Source organism: Lytechinus variegatus, chromosome 5 (genome assembly GCF_018143015.1).
Source record: "Lytechinus variegatus isolate NC3 chromosome 5, Lvar_3.0, whole genome shotgun sequence".
Lineage (NCBI taxonomy): Eukaryota > Metazoa > Echinodermata > Echinoidea > Temnopleuroida > Toxopneustidae > Lytechinus > Lytechinus variegatus.
Genome location: NC_054744.1, coordinates 44696435 through 44709724, shown reverse-complemented (window position 1 = coordinate 44709724; position 13290 = coordinate 44696435). Strand labels below are relative to the sequence as shown.

The 13290-nt window shown below is 35.8% G+C and overlaps 1 protein-coding gene and 1 long non-coding RNA gene across 2 annotated transcripts; both read left to right on the top strand.

Annotated features, from left to right (window-relative positions):
- LOC121415475 lies at positions 1-849 on the top strand. The gene has a single exon (XM_041608677.1). The coding sequence runs from the start codon at positions 1-3 to the stop codon at positions 847-849; it is 849 nt and encodes a 282-aa protein (XP_041464611.1).
- A 10265-nt stretch (positions 850-11114) lies between these two features.
- On the top strand, positions 11115-12168 carry LOC121414986. The gene is made up of 2 exons (XR_005969934.1): positions 11115-11576; positions 12011-12168. It is a non-coding gene; the product is annotated as an uncharacterized LOC121414986 (long non-coding RNA).
- Positions 12169-13290: the final 1122 nt, after the last annotated feature.

The following is a 13290-nucleotide window of genomic DNA, read 5'->3' as shown; positions in this document are numbered from 1 at the left end:
ATGTATGCAGATGACATTCAGATCTACACCATGTTTGTTCCAACGGATCCAGTGGCAGTTGATACTGCTATTCACAAACTTAGCTGCTGTATCACTGAAATCCATGACTGGATGAAGGCAAACAAGCTCAAACTCAATGATGCAAAGACTGAATTCTTTGTCTCTGCTTCGCCACATCATTTATCATCTGATCTCATGAAGGATGTCAGACTGACAATTAACGAGAAATCTTTCCAGCCTTGTAAGTCTGTTCGCAATCTTGGTATAACATTTGAGCCTTCTGCAAATCTCAGCCATCACGTCACCTTGGTCTGCAGAAACGTCAAGTTTCATCTTCGTAACCTCTGGAGAGTGAGACGTTTTATTGACAAGCAAACATGTCATGCTGCTGTCAGGGCTCTTGTTCTTTCCAGACTGGACTACTGCAATAGTCTCTTCAGCGTTCTTAGCCAGAAGGACTTAGACCGACTTCAGAGACTACAGAACTCTGCCGCTAGGCTTGTCTTCTCTGCTCCCCTTCGGACTCGCACAGAACCTCTCCGACTGGAACTCCATTGGTTGCCTGTGAGACAGAGGATAGCCTTCAAAATTTTGCTGCTAGTCTTCAAGTCGCTCAACCACAGAAGCCCGGAGTACATCGATAACATTCTCATTCGTCGTTCTCAAGTCCGTACTACTCGTTCATCTTCGTCAATCTGGCTCACTCAACGCCTTTCCAAGAGACGTGCGGGTGAAACGTCCTTTCCTGTGATTGCTGCAAAACTATGGAATCATCTACCAGCTGCAGTGAAGATGGCCTCCTCTGTTGAACAATTCAAGAAGGCCATTAAATCCCATCTATTCTGCTAAGTGGACAATTAATTGCAAGGACTAAACTGATCATTCCGAGGTGTAGAACAGTTGTTTTAGTGGCCAAAACAAATATGGAGTAGTGTGTGTGCAGCGCTTTGTAACCGAAAGGAAAAGGCGCTATATCAAATGACTTTTGGATTGGATTGGATTGGATGAAGAAGAAGAATAGAAGAAAAAGCTTGCAGGATTTACCCCCAAAGTCATTCTGCTTTTTATGGCAACCCCTGCAACCTTTTAAATTTTTACGTTATAGAAAATCAACCTTGTTCTTATTTTTTGTAAATATTTATTTTGTTATGTATTTTGTATCTTCTTTGTTATTTTGTACAATTTAATAGAAAAAGTTGCCGCCTAGATGAAAATAAAAAGAAGAAGATGAAGAAGAAGAAGAAAAAAGGAGATATGTTACAAGAAGAAGAGCTAGGTCAGCCCTAGATCATGTAGATGTAAAACCAAATATTGAATGTTTCAAAAAATCTTTTATGTTCTCCGCCGCACGGGTCTGGAACAATTTACCATACTCACTTCAGAATGCAGTTACAGTAAATTCTTTTAAATCATCCTTTAAAAAACGTATTTCCTATGATATCATGTCAATTTTCGACTCACAATGGCTGCCACAATAATAACATAATAACCCTTACTTATATTTCATTTGTTGTAACATACAATTCCCCTATTCCTATTTAATATTGATGTTACATTGCTTTTATTTGTAATGATCCTAACCCTTTGATATCTTATAGTTAGACATACCTTTATAACGGATTGCCATTTTTCATTTTTTTTTCTTTTTCACTCGATTTTCTATTGTGCCAGAATTATTTCATTGTTTATTGTTTTTTATCAGCGAATAAATTATACAATTAGTTGTATTAAAATTAGTTACTGTTCCTTTTTAATAATTTAAAATATTTTAGTTTGATTAATATTACTATTGAAGTAACAATATTTGTTTATTTATATAAGTATTGTTATCTTTGATTTAGATTTTGACTATATTTTCATGTATGATGTGATGATTTATGTTATTCTTTATGTTTTCATCAGGTCATTGATGAAAAACAGTTTTATACTGATCTTTTGTACCTGATTAAATATGTTCGAATAAATAAATAAATTATTTGATTTAAATTCAGGACTCTTACATCATCAACACTGGCCATTCCCTCTTCATTTTAGCTTGTAATGTTTAACACGAATATCATTTAATGCCCTACAAATTATACGGTTTATTTTCTTTAATCCACTTTTTCAATTTTCAATTCAAATAAATATTTATTTTCTTCCATTGTAACAAGATATCGATTTACAATTATAATCCATACAAAATCATTTATCAAAAAAGACTGTAAATATATAAAAGATTTGTTAACAGAAGAAGGCATAATTCCCTGCAAAAATGATAAAGCAAAAAAGCTTGTGGCGGGATATACCTGTAACATAAATACAATACAAATACAAAACGAGAAAGGCTAGGAAAGGGGAGGATAAGAAAGGCAAGGGAAGGGATATTTGGAAGAATATATTTAACGCGAATTTTGAAATAGTATATCATTTTCTTAATAAAAAGAAAATGATTAAAATTATGCATTGCTCTATAAATGAAGATTCCTTTATGATAAACTCTTTTATAACTTGATAACAGTCTTTGCCTCAAAGCGTTTTGACCTAATTTGTCAAGAAATGTGTGGATGAATTGTCTCCTGTGATTGCTCGAATCATCAACCTGTTATTCAGAAATGGCCACTTTTCAGATTCGCTTAAACAGGCAAATGTCAATCCTCTTTTGAAAAAACCTGGACTAGATCCTGAGGTGTTGAAAAACTACAGGCCGATAGCCAAACTGAAGTTCATTGGTAAGATAATTGAACTGGCATGTGCTAAGCAGGTTCAAGCTTATCTCTCATCCAATGATCTGTATGGCAAAACACAATCAGCTTATAGAAAGGACCATAGTGTTGAAACAGCTATGCTTCGTATCTACAACGACCTCCTGCTAACGGCTGATAAGGGCAAGGAAGCACTTCTTGTGTTGCTTGATTACTCTTCTGCTTTTGACTGTATTAATCATGATGTTTTGCTATCTTGTCTGTCCTCCAGATATGGTTTTTCAGGTCTAGCTTTGAACTGGTTCAACACATATATTAGAAATCGTTCTCAGAGTGTAGTAATTGATTGTGTGTCATCTGCACCAGTTTCGTTGTCAGATGGCGTACCTCAGGGTTCTGTAATGGGACCGCTGTGTTATATAATGTATACTGCTTCTCTAGAATCCATTATTGAGGAGCAAGGTATGAGCAGAATTGTATATGTAGATGATACCCAGTTATATATGATGTTCTCAGATAAGGACCGTAGTTCAATTATCCCTAGGATAGAGTCCTGTTTAGATGAAATTATGAAATGGTCAATTACGAATGGTTTGAAGTTGAATTCTGAGAAAACTGAAATCTTGCACATAACATCGCGTCACAGAAACTCAGATAATGTCTCAACTCTAAATGTTGCTGGTTCTATTATTCAGCCAGTCTCCAAGGCACGGGATCTAGGGGTAATTGTCGAGAATGAATTAGAAATGAAGTCCCATGTTAACAATATTTGTAGGGCTGCTACAATTGGGTTACACAAAATTGGGAAAATGAGAAAATATCTTGATAGGAAAACAACAGAAAAATTAGTACATGCCTTCATTTTAAGTCACTTAGATAATAATAATAGTTTACTATTCGGAATACCGGAATCGCTTCTCGATAAATTACAACATATCCAAAATTCTGCTGCAAGACTTATAACTCGAAAAGGAAAATTTGAACACATCTCCCCTATCTTATCTGACCTTCATTGGCTACCCATTCGATCAAGGATCAAATATAAACTTCTCATATTAACATTCAAATGTATTCATGGTATTGCCCCTGCTTATCTTCAAGAACTTGTCCAGATTCATAAACCTAAGCGTAATCTCCGTTCTGGCTCACAAAATCTTCTCTCTGAAATTACTGTCTAGACCAAATCATATGGGGATCGGGCTTTCCAGAAAGCTGCACCAGCACAATGGAATTCTCTTCCATCGACATTAAGAAATATTACCCAGCTTGAGAAATTCAAAGTTCAATTAAAAACCCACCTTTTTCAGAATGTTTGATTTAGTCACTTGCGCATAGAGACCTGTAGGTGTTATGCGTATTTAAGAAATGTACTATTATTATAGGTTTTCCCGTCCAATTTCATCAGGGCTGCATTTAAATTAATGAAAGGACTTTCAAATTCGAAATATTCTGTCAACCCTCTGCACACATGGTTCATTTTCATTTATTCATCATTTAATTCCGTTTTATATCATTCCTTTGAATTTGGTAGAAATTCAATTTAGGGAGAAATTCGTTCAAATTAATGGCCAAAAGTTGTCATTTAATTTCGCAACGACGAACTGATCGTTCAATTTCACCCAAAATACCATTTTCAATTTCATTAATTGGCACACATATTTGCACTTTAAACGTCCAAATTCAGATAACATGTTTCTGTGTTCATTTTTCTTTTATAACGTTATACAATTTTTTTTCTCCAAACTTTACCCTTTTTTCTGATCTTTCAGTTAGAATAATTTTATTCCATTATGTTTGATAAAGACGCAATTCATGTAACACTTATAGGATATGGTTGTGAACGGTTATTCTTTTAGTGATTAATGAGTGGGTGCAGGGGCGGATCAAGGATTTCCAAAAAAAAGGGGGCATTTTCCTTAGGAATTTGACGAGCAAAACAGAAGGTTTGTAACCAAAGAATAAGGGACGGTCCACGATTTTTTTTAATCGTGGCTCTCAAAGGGGGGGGGGGGGGGGGTACGGACACGAGCCAGGTGTGCCCCCCGGATCCGCCAGTGAGTGGGTGGATGACCTATGCCAATGGTAGGTATTTTTCTTTTCATCATCTTGTTCTTTTTTTTATTTCATATTATTGTAAATTATATCGTTGTGGGGAAGGGATGGTATTGACCACGATCTATAGTAAATGGAAAAACGAGTTGTTGTTCCGATGATGGTTTTTCAGATGGATGATACATTTCAGTATAATGGTAAACATCCAATTAAGAAGTAAAACCCATTTCCATAATCATTCAAATGAAGTAACAAAATAAAAAATAAAAAACGAAAAACACTGTGCATATCCTATAAGTGATCGCATATTAATGATTTTGAATTCCTAAACCTTCGCAAGGAGGGTACCGTTGCGAATTTGAAAACACCTCTTCGGCTATTTGAATTTGATCGATCTTTATACTTGTTTAAATGAAATAACCATGAAATCGCGTGCCAATATGATTAAATTAAATAAAGTATTTGGGTATTTAAATGTTTATCTCATAGGTCATTCGAATTAGTTGCAAATTGAACTATTACATCATTAAATCGGTTGAAATTTTGACGAAATTGGACGGGAAAACCTATATTATTATTATTATAATTTCCGGGAATATTAATATACCCCTTTAAACACAAAGCTAGCTATTTTACGTATGAATATTTGATACTGAAAGTATATGGTGTTCCACTTTTTCCATTCTAAAAATTCATCTGATTTAAAATTGATGAGAATGGGTAATTAAAAAAAGAAAACCATTAGATGTACCCACGAGTTGTCATAGTAACCAATTGAAAAAAGGCACGCGGCAATGCTAAAGAATGGACATGAAATATTTATGAAGAATTCAGTATTACTAAAGATGAAAACAAAATTGAAAACATGAAAGGGATTTCAAGTCTCGGATCATGTCAGTGAAAAATATGATACAAATAGGGATGTCACACAATTATGTGCTAAATATTATTTTCTATAGTTTACGATACTTTCTGATTTAAAAACAAAAAATTAACCCCCGTTTTATTGAAGAAAACTTTGAATTTCATTTAATATATGAGCCAAGTATGATTCGAAGCCTATTAATATAAATACAATTTCTTATTAAAAAATCCGATTTTGACATTTATATTAACCACATTGATAAAAAAAAAAAAAACATGTGTAAGGATCTAAAATCAGTAGAAAATATACAACTGCTACGGGGGGGGGGGTGGTGCAGGGAGAGGGTATCCTTCCTCCCCATCATGCGCGAAGCGCGAAGTTTTGGATGTCTCATCAAATTCAAATCGAAAGGAGAAGTCTCTTGCGTCTCTAGTCCCGGAATTTGACTGATATGCTGAGATGAAAAAAAATTGTTTTTGAAAGAATTTATGAGCATCCCAAATATGGAAAAGGTTGAATAATTTGAAATAATTCCTCTTTCCGTGCGAAGCGCGAAGGCTAAAATGTTTTAGAAAATTGTGAAAAGAAGTTGTATGTTTGTGAGTGTCTTCCTTGCTCAGATAAGATCTGATAGCAAAAGATTTAGCCACATTACACTCGCAAAACAGAGTAGTAGACACTTATGCAGGGAGGAAATATTCCTTTCGAAATTTCTCTAAGAAATAAACCTGATCTAGTTTTGATATTTCTTAAATTATACAACTCGATTACGAAGAAAAATTAGCTCAAAGTGTGAAAGGGATGATGCCAGCTTTAAAAGGAGAATGTCCTTTCCCATGCACGCGAAGCAAGGAATCCTGACGCTGTGATTTGTTTTTGAAGAAAAAAAAATGTGCAATTTTGTTCATATTAAGCTCACTCAAAATGTAGGGTAACATACTGTCTACTGTGCTGGGTAATCTATGTTGGTAAACAAATATATATATTCTTGGCAATTATTATGTAATAGAGGGGGCCATTCTCTACAAGCAGTTTGCTTTTTTTATGGTCCTAGCCATGTTGTGTACCATTTATAATTATGTACACTGTATAATTTGTATATACATATTTTCATGGTTGAATAAAATTTAATAAATTGAATTGAATTGAAATGTATTACCCAGTTATTAGTTTACATTACCCAATTTGGGCAGATATTAACCAATAGTTGTGTGGACAGTATATGTTGCCCAGGGTTGGTTAAAAGTACCCAACTATTAAGAGAAGTGCTTCCTTTGTTTGAATAAGAAACTTCAGAAATATTCAGTTTCAAAATAAGACAGGAGATGGATGTACAGCGATGTAGGATAAAGTTTCATCGCACTTTTGCATATAGCACGGCGCGAATTAAATGCCTGCCCCCTTCAGCTGATACTTGCCAAAAATTCGTTGCTGAAAAACAAAAATAAGCATATGCGGACACGGGGAGTGGCGGCAGTGTTTACCCGCTCTGACCAGAAGAGCTGTTTTTTTTTTGTCGATGCATGCACTAAAAATACTTTTCATATTTTTAACCAATGTATACTTTATAATTTCTGGCAAGAAATACACAGTCTCATAGCCGGGAGGGGAAGACGAAGTAGAATAAAATGCGTTGAGAAACAAAGGGGAAAGGCATTTTCGATATCTATCCCGCGCGGAGCGCGGAAGCAACATTTTGTATGAAGAGAGAGAAGAACGTCTCGTTTAGTTTTTTATTCTTTCGACAAAAAAATAAGGAAAAACAGGAAAGCTACACACTTCTTCCTTTTTTCCCCTTCGCTTTTTATTTTCACTTTTTACCTTTTTTCTTTTTGGGGACGTGGGGGGGGGGGAGGCGACCGCCCCTGGCTACGCGTCTGTACTACCTCCTCCTCCTCCTCCTGCTCCTCCTCCTACTCCTCCTCCTCCTCCTCCTCCTCCTCCTACTACTACTACTACTACTACTACAACTACTACTACTACTACTACTACTACTATTAATACTACTACTACTGCTACTACTGCTGCTACTACTACTACTACTACTACTACTACTACTACTACTACTACTACTACTACATGTTACTTTTTCTGTTTATCCACGACATATAAAACACATCAATAAATGATTTGTTATTTTAAGTAGTCCTACAATTTGAATAATGTCGTTGGTGTTGGGTTAAAGCATTAAACACCACCCAGCACAGTTAAATAGTTTTCCAAGATTGTTAGGGATCTTTACAACACTCTACTTCTTTAGTATAATACGATGATTATTTTTTTCTGATAAACTCAAATCTGTTTTGGGGTCTATATCTGACTAGTTCAGCAGCGTAATTTATTTTCTTACCATTTACACCAATTAACATTCTTTACTTTTACCTTTAAGCTCCAATAAACATTGAAATTATTGTGTTAAAACATACCAGTAGTTGTCTAAAATGAGCATGGCACCATATCAGGTGTTGAAAATATGCCTTTGAGTTTGAACGTAGCACCAAATAAAGATACAATAGGTATTAAAATTACACTGTGAATTTTAGATTGGTGTAAAATGCTCGGAGTTATGGTGTATCTACCACTGTTTTGCATGCGCTTGCATCAAGGTCCCTGCATCTCATACAGTTGGCCTACCCCATGGCGAATCACTGCTCTGTGAAGCCAATGACTTTGCCACCGTCCTAATGAAACAACCTTCACTAATGAACACGACAAGAAGATCAGAAACCCAGACACCAGTAATGATAATATATAGATTCTCAGGGTGGGTAGGGCTGGTGTAAATGGTGGTGTAAATGATGCTTCGTTTTACGCTCAGCGATTCATAGTTGCATTGTTCCCATGAGACCGTCGATACAGGGATCTTTCACAACTCGACCGAGATTACATTCTTAAAGGTCTAGTCTACCTCAACAAAAATTATTTGAATTTTTGTTTAAAGCTGAAATTCACCATCAATATAAGATTTAAGAAGTTATGATATTAAACTTTCACTAATGACCCAACACCCCAAATGAACCCACAGGCAGTATATGATGAGGGAACTCATGACGCCCGGAGGGGCCACTTACATTGACGAGTGGATACCATGCGCGACCAAAAAAACACGTAAAAAGGATGTCTTTTTCACGATAGGGCACGTTACGTACGTAACGTGATAAGGGTGTCAAAAACACAAAAATAATGAAAAAAGGGTATCTATTTCGCTAGGAAAATTACGTGTTTAGGGTCAAATTTGCGGGGATGATAAAACAAAATAAAAATGTTTTATAAAGGATGTCCTTTTTGCCCCAACACTTCGTGTTTAGAGTCCGATTTGCGCGAGGTGTAGATGATGGGGTCGTACTAAACCAAATAAGGTAAAGCCGACGACCGAAGGACCCGTAACAATAAAACATTCCTGTACTTGTTTAGGGGTTCATTTCAGGGAATATTTGCCAAGAGTATATCGTTTTGTTTCCAATACTTGTTAAGGGTAGGGTTTCACACGCCAATACTTGTTAAGGGGTGCATTTTAAGAATATGGAAATTACGTGTTTAGGGTGCTTTTCGAGACCCCATGGTCGCGCATGGTATCCACTTGTGAATGGAAGTGGCCCCCCCGGTCATGACGTTACACACTTGATAAATTCTTTTCATCTTGATTCATTTTTGCATCAATCATTCACTTGGTCGGATTTTTAACGGAAGAAGTAAAATCATCAGTATATGGGTGGAGATTCTCGTCTCTCACATAAAATTTCTTATCATTCAATAAAATATTTAATATAATGATGAAAAAGCAAAATGAACGTGTAATATACTGGCTCCCTTGATTTGCCTACTCCATGTCCATTATGAGCACAGAACAGAACTGTTACATAAGCATCACAAATCCATTTTGCATCCGATTTTGATAACATTTCAGTATTATATGCTTGCCTGATACGTTAATTTGTTCGCATCAACGTTATTGCACTTTGAGAGCCTTTGATTTGGGAAGCTATACCTTTCATTGGAAGTAGAAATTCAAAGCCCAAATGAAACTAGTGGACATGGTCTTTAATTAAGAGCCTATACCAATCAGTTTGGGACTAAGATTTTGAAATGGTTGATAGTTTTGGATAGGGTCCTAGTCCTGAGAATTGTAGAGTTATAAAAAGCATACACGTGAAATAAGAGTAAGATCAAATGAAATAGAATGTATAGGTCAGGGTGCACAAAAGATAAATTTGGGGGGGGGGGGGAGGGGTCAGACCCTTCAAGTCATTTTTCATGAGCATACGCCACTGAGTGGATTTTGACAAATTATGGACCCAAAGTAGAACCAAGAATTACTCTTGCTAGGGGGCAGACAATTATAGGGGCAGATCTTGATGACGAATCTGAAAAATATACATACAATCCAGATTAATATACATGTATATTACTTCCTTATTCCTTCAACAACAAATTTATTCATTCTCTGGTTGTTCTCAGTGGCGGATCCATAGGTGTATGGCGCCCCATGAAAAAAATTATGGAACACGACGAAGTGTGGGTGATTGGAGTGATGACCTTTCTTTTTTTTAAGAGAAAATTTGTGTAAGATTTCTTCCCAAAATGTTGAGTAGACCCTACGTTTTATTTTTATTTTTTGCACGTCAGAATCCCCTTCCCCCCTTGTTGTCAATGCAGGGTCTGCCACTGGTCGTCATTTTCCTCAACTTAACACGACATACAGGTACGTGTAATCCTAATAATGGCTTTTGTATCCCATAAAATCCAGGCTATGCACATCGATCCGTTCCTGCCTTGAAATAACAATAAAGAAGGGGAAAGAAGTTGATGAAAGCCATATCACCTTCAAGACATGCCTTTTTCATGGAAACGTTGTTGCATGTTATGAAGGAAGGGAGCGGATGTGAGAGGGAATATTCATCTATTATGAAAGAGAGATGGTTGATGAGAATAGGGGAATAAGATGGTAGGAATAAAGCATTGGAGGGGGGTGAGGTTTGAGGGAGAGAAAGAGATGGAGAGATAAATGGAGAGGGAGCCAGATAAGGGGGGGGGGGTAGTAAAGGAGAGTAAAAAAAAGGCATTTAGAGCAAGATAGTGTAGTATGTCACTAGTTCAAAATCGATTTTATTTATACTGACTTTGGTATTGAAAGTTCCAACATCCCTCTCAAGCCTGATCAACTAAAGATGGAAACTTCTTAATATTCTAATTCGTCATTGTTTTGATTACACGTCTCTGGAACGTGGCTTTGCTCTTTTACATTCATGGATGAGTCCAGGGTAGTTTGATTGGGGGGGGGATGGCCTAAAAATGATGTCATTTATTTTCTTTTTATTAGTGCATTATTCTACATACACTTACATGACCTCAATCTCTCTGTTGACTCTTTCTCTCTTTTCCTCTCTTCCTTTCAGCAATTGCCTCCTGCATCCCAGTGCCATCCTTGTTCAACATCATTTTGAAAATAATACTTAACTTAAATATCCATGGACTTGGAATAAATTATGGCAAGAAACAAAAGATATTTACCAATTTATAAAAATCAATTTATTATTCACTGAATATCTTCATCAAAAATTAAACTTCACATTATCAAAATATGACTAAAATAATATACTGTATATTCTTTGAATAAATTCACCATGAGTTTAGCATTGTGATGCATGTTGCTACAAAGGCAAGATATTGAATTTCATAATAAGAGTAGAAATGATTCTATAGGCCTATATAATTTGTTAAGGCCCCGTCTCACTGTTCTGTAAAAGCGTTGTGGTGATTGCCCGCAACTCACCAACAAAATGTTTTTTTTTAGCATGTTCAAAACTGTTATGCATGCAAATCAGATTCAATTTTGCGTGCGCTTCTGCGTGTGAGATACTGTCAATGCGGGCGACTTGCGGGCAACCTACTGGGAGCAAAAAAGTTACCAGCAAGTAACACACAAGGCTTGTACAGAACGATGTGACAGGACCTTAAGGCCCAAATTCACAAAGGTGGTTTTGAAAACCCACGGTTGAGTCCATGGTTTATGCAGATTTCCTGTATAAATTACGCTTAATTTTAATAGCACGTGTGTAAGAAATGTCCAATGCAGATGCATGCATTTATCACAGTGCACCAAATTGACGCCTGTTACCATGGTTAGATACACTATTTTATTCATGTTTATTACTGTTTGAAGAGTGGACTCATGAATAAAATAGCGTATCTAACCATGGTAACAGGCGCCAATTTGGCGCACTGTGATAAATGCGTGCATCTGCATTGGACATTTCTTATACACACGCTATTAAAATTAAGCATAATTTATACAGGAAATCTGCATAAACCACGGACTCAATCGTGGGTTTTCAAAACCACCTTTGTGAATTTGGGCCTAAGTGTCTCCCAAGAGCACTACAAGTAGTTACTATGACAATAACCAAAGGGATCTTGCTAATCTTCGTATCCAATTTTAAATCTTAAAAACAAATACAACCATCATAAGTTGTCTTCATACATTTCAGTAACACATTATCAATGTTGTCAATAATGAAATAGATTCAAAGAAAATTGCTTATAATATTTCAAACATATACACATGCATTAAGCATTGAAAAAATAATACTGCTATATGATGAATGTTAATTCTAAATGACCATTCATTTTTCATAAACAATTATATATTACAAATGAACCATAGCCGTAATACAATAGCATTACATTATCACATCAAACATTGATGGAATGATCTCCCTTACAGGTACACACATAGTAAAAGCATGAATGGTAAAATGTTAGTTGGCCAAAGAAATGATAAAGATGTAACATATAATTGATATATAGAATATGAGAGCATATATAGAGATATCAACACATAGGGTGCAAAATCAAATTCAATAAGGTGCTCATGACCTCGAATGATACAGTGCTAAGCTTCATATTATGGGTAACTGATCTCTTCCATATGTGGTGCTTCAATGAAATGATGATACTATATGGCTTTCAAATGCCAAACTTCTAAAACATGCATTGATTTACATGTAGATACGAGTATCAAGCAAAATATGGCAGTGCTCAAGTAATCAGTTAAAAAAGATCAATTTCATATTTCATGGGCAATTATTGTATTACAAAAGTTTCTGAAATGGATAGCAACTAATGATACTAATCACAACATTCTTGATCAGTGTTGCATAAACAAATGGTTAAATCCAGGAATGAATCCAAGATAAAAAAAAATAAAATAAAATAATAATAGACGTTGCTTGCATATTGCATATTACTACCAAAGGGGGGGGGGGTCACTTAAAAAAAACGTTTAACAAGCATTATTTCAGTGATTTTTTTTTTACATGAATTTAGAAAAAAAAGAGAAAACGCCCCCATTCCCCCCCAAAACCTCTTGCAATTGCTCATATGAAACTTATACAATTGAACACAAATCTTTGTGTTACAGACCCATGCACACATGGGATCATGTGACAACCGTAATTTTCAAACCATGGGCTTCACAGGTGTTTTCAAAGCTTGACACAATCTGATTCTAGTGCCTTAGGAAGATGATAGAATGAAAGCAAATATATATCAAAGTTCCCGTTACTATTCATTTCTTTTTAATTTTTTTTTGTGAGGAGCGTTGTGGCCCAGTGGATTAGTCTTATGACTTTGAAACAGAGGGTCGTGGGTTCAAATCCCAGCCATGGCGTAGTTTCCTTCAGCAAGAAA